Here is an 18,366-nt window from a genome sequence, read left to right on the forward strand (position 1 = left end):
GTTATAGGGAAGCTATATGGCCTTCTCAATTTGTTTCAGTTATCGACTCTAGATGGTCTTAAACACAAATGGGAGGAGGATCTAAACGAACAGATTCCAGATGCAGTATGGCAGAAAGTTATCAGGAGGATCCACACATCATCTGTTTGTCAACGACATTGTGTTATACAATTTAAGATAGTACACCGACTTCACTGGTCGAAAGTTAGGCTGTCTAAATTCAGACCAGAGCTTGACCCTATCTGTGATCGATGTAAGCAAGGCCCCGCGACTCTATTACACATGTTTTGGACTTGTCCAAAATTACACCACTTCTGGCAGTCCATTTTCGACACTCTCTCTAAAATATTAATGCAACCAGTAGATCCATCCCCTCTTACTGCTTTATTTGGTGTCACTCCACAGGTTGTGAATTTAGGTAGCAAATCCAATATGGTGGCCTTTTGTACACTGCTGGCCAGACGACTGATTCTGTTCGGATGGAAAGACCCTCTTCCTCCTTTGTACTCCCACTGGATTAAAGAGACTATGCAATATCTGAAGCTGGAAAAAATAAGATACTCTCTGCAAGGGTCTGTGTCGAAATTTTATGCAATATGGCAGCCCTTCCTGACATTTGTGGAGCAAATGGAAACAGAAAATTTGGCTCTATAATACAGATTCTCCTATTTGTGTTGGTACATGTGTTTTTTCTTATTCATTTTTATTTATTTATTATTTTTGCCTTGTCAACAAATATGCATAATGACTGTATTTTGATTTCGTGGTACAGGTTTGGTGGGTGGGTGGGTGGGTGGGTGGTGATTAGGGATTAGTTATTGTTTGTATTGTAAGTGTGTTTTATGTGTTGTGAAAGTCTTAAATAAAAAGACCTTGTTCAAAAAATCTTAGATTGCGTGCAGGGTTTTGGGTGTGAATGCATGTGTGTGTCTATTTAAGGATACTGTATGTAGCACATTAAATATGCATGGCTGAATCTTTTACATGTTAACGGCCATAATGGGCCGTCAAAAATATTTACTGGCATAAACTCTGGTTGACCCTAAAGTTCCCTGACAATACACACTATAAAACGGCATACATCTAGTTTATGCAACAGTCTTGCTGTGCAAATAATACAGTAAAGTGAGTTTCAGGCCACCTGAGACACATGTCTAAAGTTGTGCAAAGAAAGATGGAGCTCTGAGAGGAAGGTGGACAGAGGGAGCAGCGGGCCATGGCAGAATACACAGGAACCGCTGTCACGTAACAATAGAGCCCTCAGCTCCTGAACAGGAACCCATAACAGCAACACAGGAACAGCAGAAGAGGAGCTGAGTGCTTCAGTGGCACAGGAGGGGTCATCTGAAATCTGTGTGTGTGTGTGAGGTCACCGGAGTCTTCCCAACCCCCCAGTCACCTCTACCAAAGTGGTCAGTGTGCGTGCATGCGTAGATCTGTATTCATGTGCTGCACTGAATGCGGATGAATGCAAGGCTGTTAACCTACATACAGAGTTTATTCACACAGTATGTCCATGTGCACATGTGTACATCCTCGTGTTCATCCTCCATGTGCATGTCACATTAGAGTGGCTTCTTCAATTACAGCAAATGGTTTTGTTTTTAGTGGACATTGCTGAGGGCCCCAGTGGCCTGAGGCAATAACAAGCTGGCAGGCAAGGACAGAAGTGACATAAGAGCAAAGCCAGCGTCCACAGGCTGAGCATTAGGCAGCTCAATATGAGATATGACTGCAAAGGCTACATGCCTGTGTTCCCGAAAAAAAGGACATGGACTTTGCTGGTCAGTCATGTGTGAAAGTGGTGCATTGTGGTTAAAAAAAAGGAAAGCAAGAAAAAACAGACATGCAATCCTTTCTGATTATATATGAATATACCACTATGATATTTCTAGGGATACAACAAACCACTTTCAGGCTTCAATGCTTCTGTGACAATCAGCAGTGAACATTTAATTGACGAGAGTAACTTGTAAACATGCCATCAAGTCACATGTCTGTCCCAGTGTCAGTGTTGGTAACACTGGATAAGAACTGTATCCCATCAAACAAGTACTATTGTGTAGATAAAATAAATTACCATGAGGTCAATCTTAACTATTTCACACATGCTCCTTTCAGCGTTATCACTTAACCTCTTTGACAATCATCAATGTCATGCATTAACATTTAGATAAGCTTATCTGTTTCATGAAAGTGCATCTAATGGATGCTTTGGGGTTCATTTTGGACTCTGGTTTGAATAACCTATAGGGGACAGGCTGTTTTCTGTTGTTCTGAGTCTAGCTCTCTTTCTCAGCATTGTTCTTCATGATATATGCGTTTGTTCTTTGACCTCCGTTTAGCACCTGCTGGTGCAAAAATGTTCCTATCCTGCCCCAAACATAGTAGCTTCCTCAAGATACCTGGGCATGTGCAGACATGGACACAAAAAGCATTATTGCCACGGTCTACAGCTCATTTGAAAGGTTAACTTAGAGGTGGACGGATCATTAGAAGCACTAAATGCTAATATAATGTTAAGTTAGAGTTAACATGTACTGTTTAAAAAAAAAAAAAAAAAAAAAAAAGTGGAAATGGTGGTGAAGCTCTCAAATCTATCATGAATCCGATTGTCCATTCTATCTAGTTGTATATAGCAGTTCTATTAAAAATAATTTGATCCTTCTATTTCTATAAGCACATGACACCTTTCATATCCTCTAATTTAAAATTTCACGGCGATTCATTTTCACAAACACACCTACGATATCCCTATCCCAGTAATATACTATTTCTAGTCCAACAGTAGATAAAGAGAGAGGAGAAAGTGTTCCAGTATGAACTCGTCGGTGTGAACAGTTTAATTACAGGGAGTGTCAGCCCCATTGCTTAATGTGTCCCTCACAATTAATCCAGGGAGAGGATGTCATTATCTATCAAAGCATGGGCCTGGGCAGGCATTTCTGTTAGAAAGACAGGAGGGAGGGAATGAGAAATTGATAAGGAAATAGCAAGTCAAAACAAGGAAAGGTGCTTGGTTAACAGCCAATAAATGGTCAACTTGTGTGTCACATTAAGGATCAAGCTAAAATCTTTGGAAATCGCTCCAATACCTCGTATGAATCCAACAATGAAAAGGCCCTTGTTCCTTCAGCGTCACAACACAAAGCTTCACGCATCCTCTGTCACAACACGTCCACATGAAGGTGATTAAACCACCAGGTTTTCACACCTTTGACATTTTCCCCATCATCATCAAATCCCATAACTTCTTCATCTTCCAGAGGCAAAGTCCTACGTTCTGACGTGTTCACCTGCCATCCCATAATGACACAGGAGGTGACAAATTGGTCAGTTGCAGATTGCAGCAGCAGCAACCACTGACTCAACAAAGACGGCTCATCTTAAGTCATTTTACGACCACCACCTGGCTCGTCTGTGTCTGTGGTGCAGAATATTGTCTGAACAACAGGGTTACATGTGTCGACCTGTGAGACAACTAAATTGTTGTCTGATTCCGTTTGTGACACACACTCAGACACTGAACCACCATGGACAAAAGTGCATATGCAGCCTTTGACTCACAGCTTGAACTTGACAGGTCTGATCCTTTGTGACTGTCCGTCCGTCGCTAGTCACTTCTTTCCCCCTTCTCTCCCATCCTCTCCTTTAAAGAGTTTGACCTTGCCTTTTTCCAGTGGCCTGGAGGGTACGAGGAAGGTCTGGTGACTGTGACAGGTGTCGCGTCTTAACAGCCCCACATGACATCCCAAGGAGAGATAGACATTTGAAGTTCATTCTTTCTTTTACAATAAGGGTTTTCTCTCATGATCTTAAAGAGACAGAGAGGTGTGTGACCTTTTCTGTCTTAAACACTGATTAGGTTTATGGCTAAGATTTGGATTGTGGTAAGGTTAGGCGTTAAATGGTTAGGGATAACCCTTTGTTTAGGCTGTCTAAATGAATGTCAATGCAGAGTCCTCGGAAGAATAGCTGCACAAAGCTGTGTATGTGTGTGTCTGCTTATGTGTGTGTGTGTGAGAGAGAGAAAGCACCATTTCATCAGTTGGCTTGGATACTTGTCACCTTCAGCCTCCAAGGCCTGATTAGATTTAAGTTAATCCCAAGTCAAATTTTGGATATCAAAGGCAGCGCTCAACTTTGGCATCTCTCTGCATCATCATAATACGATGCTTGGTCTCCAGAAATTTTTAGCACAAAGCATGACATCTCCAAATGTGTTTTTTCATGCACCTAGAGTGAAAGTGAGTGAGCTTTTGCCCTCCACAAAAGGATCACATAAACTGAAGTGATGTGATTGGTTTGGCTTTTGATAATACAAAGGTGTAGGACTCTATTTTTTTTTTTTTCTCAACTGCCCCTGGTTACAAGGTACTTATTTGCCAGACAGAATAATTTCATAGAGACACATGTGTTTTGATGCCAGTGGATGCACATGGTTTAATTGTGTTAGTCCTTCACTAGTTTGAATATAGCGTATGTGTGTAGTGTTGCGGGTTTGAGGCTACATATTTACAGGTGTAGTCATTAATTTAATGTGTTCAATGTTTTAATCACCCGTGTATATGATGCCTTGACTCTCACTTAACAGGCAACATCAGACGCATTAAAAAAATGGATTGGACTTGGTTTCCCTTGTCAAATGAAGCTGCAGGTAAACTTCAATATGCTTCAGAACAAACCTGGAAAAGTGATCTCCTTGGGGCCCAGAGTGAGTCAGACTTTGCTTAGAAGTAAAATATGGGTTGCAAGTCTGAGTTGTTTACTCTATAGGCTGAGAGTAGGCTTTATTTTCTGCAAAGGAGATTAGTTACAGTGAATTATGCATATCTTATTTTCTGGATTATCTTAGGCACTCAGAGATACTATCACGGGATAATCTCTTTTAAAATTGTTCTGTTCATTCTGACTGTAAATATAGTCATTGTTGCTTGTTTATCTTCTCTTGACGTTCATTTTCAGCCTGTGCTACTTTTGGATAAAGAGTTTTATTACATTATAACGGCAATTATACAAGTTTGAGATATTTATAGAGCGTGATCTTTGCTTTATATGCACGGTAATAAGGGCAGGGTGGAGGGGAAATATTATAGCATGCTTTGTTTTGTCAGTATGCAGTGCATACAGTATGTTTGTGCTCATGCATGCAAATGTGAATTGGTTGCTTGTCTTGTCCAGCGGTGCATTTACACAGACACGGACCTTTGCTTCAGCCAAATCGGGCTCAACACAAACAGTGTGCAGCCATGCCATTTTCAAGCTGCTCCAATTATATATACATGCTGACCGAACACATATTGGCCAAATTTACAATAATAGCATATCTATTTCCATTCTAATGGCTGACATTGCTTGGCTTACCCATGCATGTATATCTCAGTCCTTTATGCTTTGTGGTTTGGTCCTTTTTCCGGCCATGCGATGTGCTGTGGCCTGTCTTGACTTTTTGCGTGTGTGTTTCATGAAGCCAGTTATTGGCTATTACTGGATCTTTACTGTGCGTCTATACTGTACCTCCACATATCTGTGAATGAGCATGTTCACTTGCGCAGTGTGACCCACGATGTATGTAATCCGTGCATCCATACATCAGTGTACATGCCCATTCATTCAAACTGGTATGTGATTGTGTGATCCACAAGCATATGTGATGGGTCATGTGTCTATGAGCCTGAGTTGGCAAACGTGTTTGTGTGCCTGCATAAATTCTGCGTCTGTGGTATAAGCCCAAAGCTCAACAAACAGGCCTTGAACCTGGGCCAGCTCCGATACACAGTGTGGTGGTGGTAGTGGTGGAGAGGAGGGATTGACCTTCTATAGCTTAGAGAGCCTCTGCACAGTACACACTCCACTCCTCCCTCCTCCTCCTCCTCCTCATCTCCCCACAACCCTCCTCCTTCTCCCTGCTGCCTAGCCCCAAGTGCCTGCAGGCGGTGGAGATGCATGCATGCGTTGCCTCACTGTGTGAGGCTTTGTCTGTTTGTGAGTGTGGATATATGTGTGTGTGTGTGTGTCGCATGTAGATGAGCGTTGCAGTGTGTGTGCGCGTGTGTACGTGACAATCTTTGGACAAAAGAACTAACCATGTCGACCCTCTCACACAGTAATGTTTTTTTCTTCCACCCTTGCATGTCCACTTAATGTTAATATTGTGATGACCAATAGTTTTGGAAATTACACATTATATAATTACGTAGACAATGTGGCTCCAAAAGACACACAAAAAAATTAATAATGCTGTAAATGAAAGCAATGTTTGTCTGTTTGAGATACAGCTTCCATTCAGTGGCTGATAAAGTTATCATGAGGAAATAAGACATTTCAATGAGGCATGATGAATGAATTGTCTATTCAATATTGTGGTATTTATGTGTAATTTGACGAACATTATATTTTCTTGGTTCAAAAAAATGGTTCTTTCACCAATCTTTTATGAGTGTAATGCGTTCAGTTCAGCAATGTTTGAAACTGAACATTACATGACATGTAGTGAATAACACTATTTATTACTATCAGTAATAAATATTTATATTTATATATTTACACCGAATTGACTCGCAACAGAATGAGACAGCAAATAACCCAAATCACACTCTCTAATACAATATGTATTCTGTAAATATAATTAATATGGTATTATAATCCTGTAACAATCGCCAGAAATATAATACTTGTCTCTTTTTTAATTTCTAGGGGAAACTTTGTATGAGGCACTGTTTTGTAAATTTAAGCCTTATAATTACCGACATTGCTTCTCTCACGAGTGACTAAGACCCTATTTTTAGTCTCTGCTATGATTCACAGTATGCTACTTCTTCATGAAATGCATATTGAAAGACCAGGGAAGCCACAAACAAACAGTAATCATGTGATAACTACATCAATAATGGGGATGCTGAGCTCTTAACCTTATGTGCGGTGTGTGTATAACCGAGTTTAGTTGAGAACTGAACTTAACATAATGGACCACAAACTAACTGCTGAACTTGGAGACATAGGCCTGCGTTAACGCTGATGAATTCATTTACATTCTGAAGTGCCTTTGAACTGTCATACAGTCACCTATTCAGGGGCAATTTAATCCTTTCATAGGCCCTTGGGCTTGACTAAGCCTGTCAACCAGGAGCCGCACAACAACTGCACGCAGTGATACTGCTGAGTCTCACCACAACAAAGTGCATCCACTTAATTTATACTTCATTACAACTTTGAGTGCAAATACCACCAACAACACCCACCAGGTGCAGAGTTAGCTATGTAGTCTGGGTCAGGACATATTACTACTTTATTAGGTATCAAAATAAATCCCTGATTTAACCCCTTCAACCTCTTGAATCATTAGATTTTACAAATGGAACATCTTCCCCTGTATTGCATGGGAACATTGATTACCTCAGTGTCAGGTGTCTCTCTATTGCTTCAGCAGAAGCTGCCACTTTGTGTATCTTGGGGCATATCAAGCAGCCTTGCTGTGGATGTTGAGGATATTTTGAAATATATACTTTACTGTGCAAACGTTTGAGGCCGCCATTCGAATTGTTGTTCTACAATAACCGTACTATAATTATTTCTCAATCACTTTACTGGAACACATCCAGGAAACATGGAAAACATGGATGTCTTTTAAGTAAACAACACTGGAGTGGAAAGCCTCACTGGTAAAACCTGTGTTTGTCCTACTTTAGCACAACAGGTTTATTCAAGACACACTTGAGCATTAAATACACATGTTGTACGTGGTAAACTCCTCACTTCGAGTCACATAATTTCAAGGCAAATACAAATGATCACAGGATTTGACAAACATGAAAACTACAAAAAAATGTGCTTGCCATCGTCTGCGCTCATCATGCCAACAGTAGCTCTCGCCACCTCATAGTTATATAGTAGTTGTGCCACATGACTCGCGGGTGTTGTTCTGTACTTTAAGCCCTTTTCACTTAACTGAACAATACGATTCAAAGCTGCACAATAAAGTGGGTTTACCATGTACACTCATTAATGAAAGGCATCAAGGACACAATTAGACATAATCCACTGCCATGACAAGTTGAGTAACTTGAGTACATGTTTATGCAAGAAAATGCAGATCAATTATGGGAACACAGTTTATGGATTGGAATGAAAACTTAAAAGTTCTATAATATGAGAGTGCCCACTTCCCAATGCTATCTCTGTTTGCACCCCACCACCAACAACGATGACAAATTACACACATTTCACAAAAACTATAGATAGTTTCTACACATATTTGGATTCCCTGACTCTTCAAAAAGTTGGCTAATAACCAGGTGATTTGGCAGCTTATCAGACATTTCAAAGACGCTGTGCTTGGAAATAGTTATTTTACACTGGATGTTCTCCTCATTATTATAACATGCTCATACCAGTCCATGACGCCAAGCCCATGCATAGTTATAATTTCTAAACCAACTCGAACACTAGCAACATTCTAATTCCCATGCCCAGCTATATTTCATTCCCATGCTCCAAATCCTGTTTCCTATAGGTATCACTAATAGTTGTTCTTCCCCTCATTGGAGCACAAGCTCTTTCCTCCATCATAACACAACATCTAGAGTACATCAAGCTTCATTCCCAATGTGGCCTTATGCCAGAATCAGCTGCAGCCCTGTTCCAATCTGAAATTCAAGCTCTCGTCCTTCTACTCCCGTCTCTCCCTTAGTCTCAGTCCCAACTATAGTCCCAGCCACAGCCGGGGCTTCCATGTGCGACTGACACATAAATAACCAAGCCTGTCCGCCACCCAGGCAAATTCAAATGCACCTGTCAAAGTGATGAAGCACCCGCCCGCAGGGAAGCATTGTTTACATTTTCACTCCACTCTTTGCAAAAGTGAGATTCTAATTATTTTCCCACTGTAAATTAAAGCCAAGTGGGACAGAATTACAAACCAAAAGGATCATAGTAGTGGCAGGAAGAAACCATAGCCCTCCTATGTATGAATTGTGGGAAAGAAAGTGGGGAAAAAAAATATATGAGGTTTATGGGCAGACAGAGGGAAGGTCAGTCGTTTCCGTCTTTAAGATTTGAGATAGCAAGGGAGACAGAGTGGGCAGAAAACGGAGGCATATCATTCACAGTGACTTTGTAATGAGACTACTTGTGTTGTGCTCATTACAGACAGGGTCTCGAGAACTTCAACCAACTGGAATATATATCATGCCCTCACATTCATACATACATAGTAATGTGCCAGAAAATGTGCTGCATTATTTTTCATACCAACGGTCATAGAAAAGCAAAAAGAGCAAGGTAGAGAGACAAAGAGAGGGAGAAAAGAAAGATTTAATTAGTCCATGGGAACATGAAAATTGGGGGTAAAATTACACAGAGGAAAAGATACCAGGGGAGGAGAGGATGCATAAATTGTGATGGTGGTTATCTAGATTGGATCAATCATTTCAGGATCAGGGGGAATGACGGGCCTGTACGTACTGTACCCACGCCTAAGGCTCCTGCCCTGGACAGTCGCCAGCCAAGCTCAGCCTGCCTGCCCACAGAGACTTCCCCTTCTCTCCTCTCCCCAGTCTCAGTCTCACACAGGCACACAGGAGCATACAGTATCACCTGTTATATCATATATAAATGCAAACAAACGTTAACGATATGAAAACACACGTGTAACCACACTTTAGCTCCATATTAATTACTCATGGATACCTGACTCTGGAGCCTTGTTGTTGTGTTTATTAATCAGTGATGCACTGTGCCTTATGGCAGTATTTAAGAAAAAAACATTTTTTTGGACTACTGCTCGAATGCTATTCCAGACCGTGCGATTCCTTCCCTCAGAAAAGTTGTAATAGCAACATTTTCTGTAAGAAGTGAAGCTTGTACGCTCTGTTTTGGTTGTCACCAGAGACATGGAGGATGGGGTCATATGAGTTGGGGTGGGGTCAAATCAAACTCAGCTGTTATCATCTGATGTGACAAATAGATGAAAATGTTAGCCACTGATATTTGTGGCAGTCAAGGACAAAAATCTAAAATATAGTGTACCTCTCCCACACTTAGCTTTTAGTAGACCAGTGTGTCACTCAGTGGAAAATTACTATTTAATTCCCAGAAATTGTCTGCCCTCTTTTAAGCTGGAACTTAGATCTTAATTGAGGTATGGATATGGGTCAGTTTTCAAATATAACACAAAAGGATATCCTTTTTTTAGAATATAGTGCATTAATCCTTATTTCGGAGGCAGTGGTGCCGATTTTCTTTTAACCGCAAACTATAATTTTGGTGACAGAACTCCCAAATTCACACATAATTTGCACGCTATGCTAGAATTCAATTCCAAAACTGGTTATCTTACAGTGACTCAACAGTCATTGAATCAGGACTGACAAGGGCTGATCTCTATTCAGAGTTATGATTTAGTTACATGCAGGCTCTATGTCTCACAACAGTGACAAGAAGGTAGACCGAGCACATTCTGCTTTATGAAGAACTAATGTAGCATGGAGGAAGCAAACATCAACGGGTAACTAGTTAAAATAGGTTTCATGTTACACACACACAAACATAATGGATTTGCATGGTGATAGTGGATAACTAAAGCCTAGTTATCAGCATCAGACTGAAGAAATTCAGATTGGTGCACCCCTACTGAGCACACCTGTTTAAAATGATAGACAGGTCTATCCCATTTTATTGCTAGTCACAGTGGATATTTTAAAAACAAAACCTTTCCACAGGCATCTGTATTAAGCACCGATTCTTTTCATTCTGCATTCATATGTGGCATGGTACGATTTGGTAAGTGTGAAATCGCATCTTCTCCCAGAGAGAGACACAGACTATATTTGTGAACCATGTCTGCAGCTGTGCCATCCTTACTTCCTGTCCTATGTCCCTCCCCTCCCAATTTGCCATGTGCATTTGCAGTAATGTCTTCAAATCCTGAAATTTATATCCCTGCTGGAAAACATGGTTTGCCATTTATAGTTATCCGCAAAAAGACATAAGGCCTGTCTCTTCTGATGTAAGTGAAGGGACTGATGCAGACTCTATCAGATTTCTAAATACAGACCCCAACAATAAATCCCAGCTTGATTGGGTTTGAATTGGGTTAGCTCAGTTGAATGCTATCTGCTTAACCCACAGCTGGCCTGTCTGCTCCATGCAGGCATTGAAGCTAAATCAGTCACTTAGTGCTATCGCATGGAACAATAGTGGAGTGGAGAGAGCACTCAAGCTAAGAGAAGCCAGGCTAGTACCATAACGTAACACAACAGACCAGAACAGAGCGGCGGAGAGCAGACGGGCCTCTAATGCTCTTTCCTCTCTGTGTCTCAGCAGTGATGCATCCCGAGAGCCATGGTGCATCACATGAAATGGCATCAACCAAAGTGAATGAACAAACACCTTTTCAGGCTTTTGTCTGGTCTTGTCAAGTAGATTTCACATGCTGAATAGCATAGGATGACAGCACTGGTGAACATAAAAAAAAAAAAAAGGTATATTTTTATGCAACCCAAATTTCATACTCATGCATAGCACACATGCAGAGGGCAAGAGTACACAGGCTGAACCCATGGAGTTTCTATGCGGGACTGGTGCCAGATAAACACACTTCCTTTTTGTGACTTTAAATGCATATAATAAATGCATAAATAAACAAAAAACTGTACCAGGAAGAAATTGAGCACCTCAATATTGGAAAATATCTATGTTTTCTTCTGCCCTCTCCTGCTTGAATTTTCTCAAAGAAATAATAATAAATAATAACAGTAATAAAAAAAAGCAGCAAATCAAAATACACACACACACTATCCAAACAGTCTGATTGCTGCCTTGCCAAAGTGCTGATTACTAACGGAAATCACGTGATCACTTTCCCCTATAGCATGGACCAAAGCCGCGCTAGAGGCACGGCACAGTTGAGGCGATTTTCACTAATGAGCGGCTGAATTAGCATTAAGGAGATGTCGCCCCCCTCCTCCCCCTCTTACACACATACACACATACACACAGACACAGATTCACACACACACACACACACACACACACACACACACACACACACACACACACACACACACACACACACACACACACACACACACACACACACACACACACACACACACACACACACACACACACACACACACACACACACACACACACACAGGTTCTCAGCTAATCTTTTTTGTGACTTTTTGACATTTGGACTGTGAGGTCTTTCCTGCTAATGGGGGGTGCCTAGTTTGCAGTGCACGCAAACGTCTCTAATTACATGCGCGATAATGGCTACCACTGTTTTCACACCGAAGTGCCTAGAGTTGTGTTTGGCTAACTGTTTATACGTGTGAGGTGACATCCACAGTACACCACTAAATTAAACTTCTCCTTCAGCTTGACCCTGCCACTCATAGCCTCCTGAATGAGTCTGCCTTTTCCTTTTTCCTGTGTTTTTAGACAGGAATCATAATTGCTCAGCCAATTAGAGGGTCACCTTGAGTTTTACAAACTGCTTGAAAAACGGTCTCCAAATCAGTGTGTGTGTGTGTGTGTGTGTGAGAGAGTTGATGTGTGTGGGAGCAAGCCTTTTGCAATTCTGAGTCAGTGGTGTGTGAGTTCAAGCTAACAATATGGCCTATATGTTCCTCCATATGCATATGCATGCACACATCTGATGTCAGAAATCCATTTAAAAAGTTGCATCTACAGTGAACACACACACACACACTAGAGTCATGGTTGCTCCCATGTGGGCACAGTGTGCAGCTTCATCATTGTGTCTGAAAGTCAAAAATGAAAGCAAAATTAAAGAGGTTACAGATGCGACGGTGTGTATGAGGACTTGCAGCTAATTATCACATCCTAAAACAAGCAAGATGGACCTACATTTTGCAGAGCAGCCTGCAAAAATGAATTTGGTTTATTAATTGAGAGCAAACCAGTTCTGTCGATGTATTATTTTCTCTCTGTGTACCGCCTCCTAATGCATTTGATTATTCAACATTCAAAGTGTCTGCCAGCAGACAGTATCGGAGCAGGAGAGAGAGCACTTCCATGATCTTCATACATGAATGACTTCAAGTTACATGACCTATATATAACATGTTATATGGTCCACTTGCTACCTGTGTCTCATCATAACAGAGAAGGGCAGCACATTGCAGGTGTGTAAGCCCCCTGTGCGTGCACACACACACACACACACATGAACAAAGCCGACCAGGATTATACATGTGTATGCATGATCACCAAAACAACCTGTCTTTATCTGCCACAGATCAGGCCCCACAGGACTCAGGCGCTGCTAGTAACTAGTGTGCTGTTGTACTGCACACCAGTGGTGCTTATCTGGTATAGCTGCTGTTGTGTGTAATTAAAATGAACAGCATGGTCAAGTTCAGACACATTTTTACAGTGATGCACCTGAGCCTTAATAAAATGAAAGTGACTGGCAAACGCTCAATTACAATTTACACTGTAGCCAAGGGTGAAAACAGTGTTTACACGGAATGTGAGTTATAGGCCAGACTTTATGTTTTAATTCCTCTCACACATATTTGTATATATATTTGTCTATTTTAGGTGGCAGTCTATGATGATATCTGGACAGCAGAAGATTCTTTTCCAAGTTGTGTCTCCTCCGGTGATGACCCATCAAGACAAGGTGCACCTCTACCAGAGGGCGAGACCAACACACATGTGCTAATATCCACCCTGTACCTGAGTGGACTGAAACAGAGACACAGACACTTCCTCCGACAATCAAATGGAGCTATCATTGAGGTGTGTTGTTTAAAAAAAAATTACTTTCTTAAGTTATTTTCATTTAATCTGAAGAGGGAAATTCTCTACAATGTAATAATGCTGACAAAAAATAAAGTATTGCACTATTAGAAAAGAAAGACAAAATATTTACAGGTAACTTATTTAGAAATAAACTAGTATTAATGCAACATGAACATATTACTTTTTACAACGTGCCATCTAATCTCTCTCTTCAGCTGGTAACAAGCTCAACAAGTTTTATTTACTAATCCTCTTTTCCGTTGTGTTATAACTTATGATGAATGTATTTTACGAAGGCAAAGAAGAAGGGGAGAAAAAAAAAAACATTGCTGCTTCACTTTCCTCGATCATTTTGTCAGTCCCCCAAGAGCAACCTGGATCATCCCAACAAAATTAATATTTTGAAGTTTGAGAGGAGAAACAAACAATTAGCTCTGAGGCACTGTTGTGTTCTAATGGTTCTCCATCACAGTTTGAGTGATGGTGAGCGTATGTGAGTAAACACATAGCATGGCACATTCATTACTGTCTGTGTGCGTGTGTGTGCGTGTGTGTGTGTGTGTGTGTGTGTGTGTGTGTGTGTGTATGTGTGTGTGGCCTCCAGACCTGTGCATGGCTGAGAAGACATCTGGGGAGTTTTATATAGCATGCACACACACTGACACACACACAGGGCTCTTCACCTACGACAAAAGAACACACACACACACACACCACAGAGACACGCAAATGCCAGTGCCTACACATATTTTATCATAATCTACACACACTCAGTTTACCGAGAGAAAGTGAGTCACTTCCTGATATTTCTGCTCCTGCCAATTCACTATTCTTTAATCTGTGAAGGGAGTATCATCGAGGCCACCTTAAGTGAAATATAGGTTTTACCCTATCCTTGGAAAACACACACACACACACACACATGCCTTCTCAGCGAAGCTCACTGTTGCTTTCTTTTCTCACACCCACTGTGTCCCTTGGGTGTTGCTGCCTGTCCCTTGCAACATAACAGGCAGGGGCCTCCAGTAGCAGAAGATGCCGATGGCATCCTCTTTCAATCGCTGGTAGTGGGGAGCGATAACACCGGTGCTCAGAGCCGCCGAGAGAGCACTACGCCAATCCCCTTCGCCTCACAGCACAGAGACCCCCACTTTACATATTCAAAACTAATCCTCCCCTGAATATGTAGACTGGTTTTATGTATAGAGCAAGATCCAGGGATCACCAAAGGGCATCCCCAGTACTCGGAAGAACACTTGAGCTGATTTTATTAGTGCTTTATATAATTCTGGCAGCGGCATACACACTGCGACGGGGTGCTGTGTACAAACTGCCTTCAGATGTAAGGTGACAGCTCCTCAGAGAGAGAGAGAGAAAAAAACATCCATGCAGGCCACTTATACAAAAATGAAATAGCTTAAAATATAATGTAGAATGCTGGAGTGTAAGAGGCACTAATGCAAAGAAGTTCATCTCTGTTTCCCTCTCTGTTCTTATGACATTTTAAAGAAATGTTATGGTCTTTTCCAATGTAGGCTTATTACGTATCCATATAATAGCACCGTTTATGGTGATGTGGTTACTCTGCTATGTTATATCAAGTATTATGTAGCCTGAATTATGTGTATGTAATAAAAACGAGTGTAGTTTGTTTAACATGAAGCTAGAAATGCTGATGCACGGTAAATGCGTTATTATAAAAAGGCAGTTTTTATTATTAGCAGTATAGCAGACAGACACGTTCTTCCCTTTTCAATCTTGAAATCTTAGTCATCGGTGAAAGAGAAAGAGAATGACTTGACTAAAAAAAAAAAAAAGATGAATTTAATAATGTGACTTCATTCTAAAAAGGGTAATCCTGCTACTTCAACAAGTTTGTTTCAATTTACTGAGGAAATATTGACAAGTGGTTTATTTCCTTTAAAGCGCTGTGTTTTTACAGGCGGTGTCCTGGACACCAATGCCTCGAGGAGTTGCTCCTCCCTTAGACTAACATGACCACAGCTTCAGGGGACGACAGCTTTGCATAAAACCAACACATTTACACGCAAAATTTGTCTAAACGAACACCTTAAAAAGCAAGTCCTGGAAGAAGTGCCCTGAGCTATAGACACTATTAGACACTGTTTGGAAGGAACAGAACAGCAAGGTGTGTCCTGTTTGATTTGCCGGAGAGTGAGACACAGAACAAGAGTCACGAGAAACTAAATACTGTATTTCTGTTGTTTAAACAGCTATTATTGAATTAGCTATGTTGACTGAAAGTTTTTTTTGTGCGTGTTGTATCGTTCGGCATGAGGAAGACGTAAAATTTGAATGTTGTGGGTATGCAGTAAAAAATGTAATGATAACGAAGTCTTTATTGACTTGCATATTGAATTCGGTTTAAAGAAAGTTAATATTAATGAGCCATCATGTGCTCTCATTCAGCGTGGTCGCCCGAGGCAGGCATCTGTAATATTGACCACATTGAAGGAATCTTCTGGCTGAATCGCAACAATACAAAAAAGTTAAAACTACATTCCCATCAGTGTGCTCCAATAAAAGACATTACAGGTAGAGCGAGGTGCAGCTTTTCAAACACTCATTACCTATAAACAGATGTTCCACAGCTGCCGACTCGCAAAATGCACTGCTGACAACAACTGTTCAGGCCGAAATTACGCAGGAAAATGCATCCATATAACCTAGGACCTTCAGAGAGGGCCTCGTAACCGCTCTGTCTGGAGAAACAAGATGGCTGATGAAGAAATTAATGCAGGGAAAGTCATTATCTTCCCTCCTAAAACCACAGTGGGTTTATGTCCCCCTGTGTCGTTTTTCCTCCCGGGCTAGCATTTAAGTGTAGATGGACTTATGAAAAGATAGGACAAGCCAACTGTGCTCCTTTTGTCTCCTTCCCTCCATATGGAAGGCAGCAGCATATGCAAGAACTGGCTCAGCTTCTGTAAAACTTCCATTAAAGATGCACAACTAAGGCTCTGCCAGCTTGAATATTACCTCTCTCCACAAATTATTTATGGCTCGGAAAAAACGCTGATGATGAGCATCTCCAGCGACTTCTATAAATAAAAACACTTTTCTCTGCAATTTCAGCAGTGCTTTTTTTTTTCCCCTCTCCCCCCCCTTTTTTTTGGGGATGTGCTTAACTGTTTGTAGAAACAAAAGACATGCAGTTTATTCACAGAGCAAGTTCTTAGCTGTTTTTCATTGAAGAGTTTTATATCACTGAGTGGCTGTGTTGTATCATGTAGAATTAGCAGTGGATTTTTATAACTGACAAATACTGATGATGATTCCGCACTAATACAAAAAAAAGAGAGCAAATGTGCACAGTTAGAAAAAGACAGTGAGCCCGTCATCATGATATGCTCTCAAATATTCCACGTTTCGTCTCGGCTTGCCTGTTGCACATGACTCTTTGCCGGACCAATATTGACCTAATTTACCATGCAGAGAATATGAAGAAGTTAACCTTTGGAAAAAAACACCTTGCAGCAACATTAATTGACAAACCACATCAATTCTCCCTCCTACCCCTCTTTTGTAATTACTCTGCCGCACTTTTGATTGCCGTTGCGGAGCCGAGGACCCACGCTTCATTTGCCATGAGGTCATCGGCAGCCCTCAGAAATATGAATATGATTTTTACAGGAAGTGAGTTCGCTGTGTGTGTGTATCTTTTTCTGCATATGGCATGTGTGTGGCTGTGAGTGACAAACAGAAAGAGACAGAGAGAGGAGAGAGAGGGAGAGACAGGGGTTGTGGGTGTTGGGGGGGGGGGGGCGGATGTCCTTGGCTATCTAGAGTAGTATGTTTCATGAGCAGATTAATGCCTCCCTGGCAGCCATATCTGCTTAGTAGGAGGATGACTCCTCTAAAGTATACCGCATGTAATTATATAGCCTGTTTGTACTAGTTTCAGACAAAGAAGCACTCTGTGGCTCATCCTCTTTTTCCGTGTGTCTTCAAGTTTAACACCAGTGTAAATATTTGTGACTTGATGCCACTATGACGACACAGAATTTAAGGATTTTTTTTTTCTTCACTCATCATTCGGTACAACTACATATATTATCTTCTTTTACATATACGTTTTTAGTATATTAATGGCATCACCAAATTCCTTGTAGATAATTCCATCACGGGTTGTACCTGTGAGATTTAGGTTGTATTTCCAATCATTGCACACACTCTAAGTAGGCCAATTCAGAGTTGTGAGTGCCGTTTCCCCTCTGGGACAGGAGGTAGTGAGTCTCCATTTCTGCCTCTGCTCCAAGTTCACTCTCAGCACCAGGACAGAAGCAGAGACCATGCATGACAACAACACTCACAAGCCTTGAGGAGAATTATTATTTCCCTTGCCAGCGTCAGTCACTATCACCCAAGTTGAATGTGTACTTTGAGACACTCACACATATCGCCCCAGACTCCTCTGAAACTGTTGCTTTTATCACTCATGTACTAAGTGTCCTATTTATGTTGCCTCGCTGAGCATTGCTGACTGCATTGGGTTTTTCTGAAGGTGTTAGCTGACACAGAGGAGGTGCACCCTGCACCGAGGATGACTCAATACCCAGGCCGGAGCTCTGC

At 41.2% G+C, this 18,366-nt stretch overlaps 1 protein-coding gene across 1 annotated transcript in view; it reads left to right on the forward strand.

The window, feature by feature from the left end:
- Window positions 1–15,766, forward strand: part of ofcc1 (orofacial cleft 1 candidate 1) — a gene marked incomplete at both ends in the record, with an annotated part of 80,584 nt that extends 64,818 nt beyond the window's left edge. Inside the window, 2 exons of the mRNA XM_083901781.1 lie at window positions 13,570–13,770; window positions 15,716–15,766. Coding sequence (XP_083757907.1) covers window positions 13,570–13,770; window positions 15,716–15,766 — 252 coding nt within the window. The remainder of the gene's footprint in view (window positions 1–13,569; window positions 13,771–15,715) is intronic.
- Between the last annotated feature and the right edge of the window lie 2,600 nt (window positions 15,767–18,366).

This window comes from Microchirus variegatus (assembly GCF_963457635.1).
Source record: "Microchirus variegatus genome assembly, chromosome: 15".
Classification (NCBI taxonomy): Eukaryota; Metazoa; Chordata; class Actinopteri; order Pleuronectiformes; family Soleidae; genus Microchirus; species Microchirus variegatus.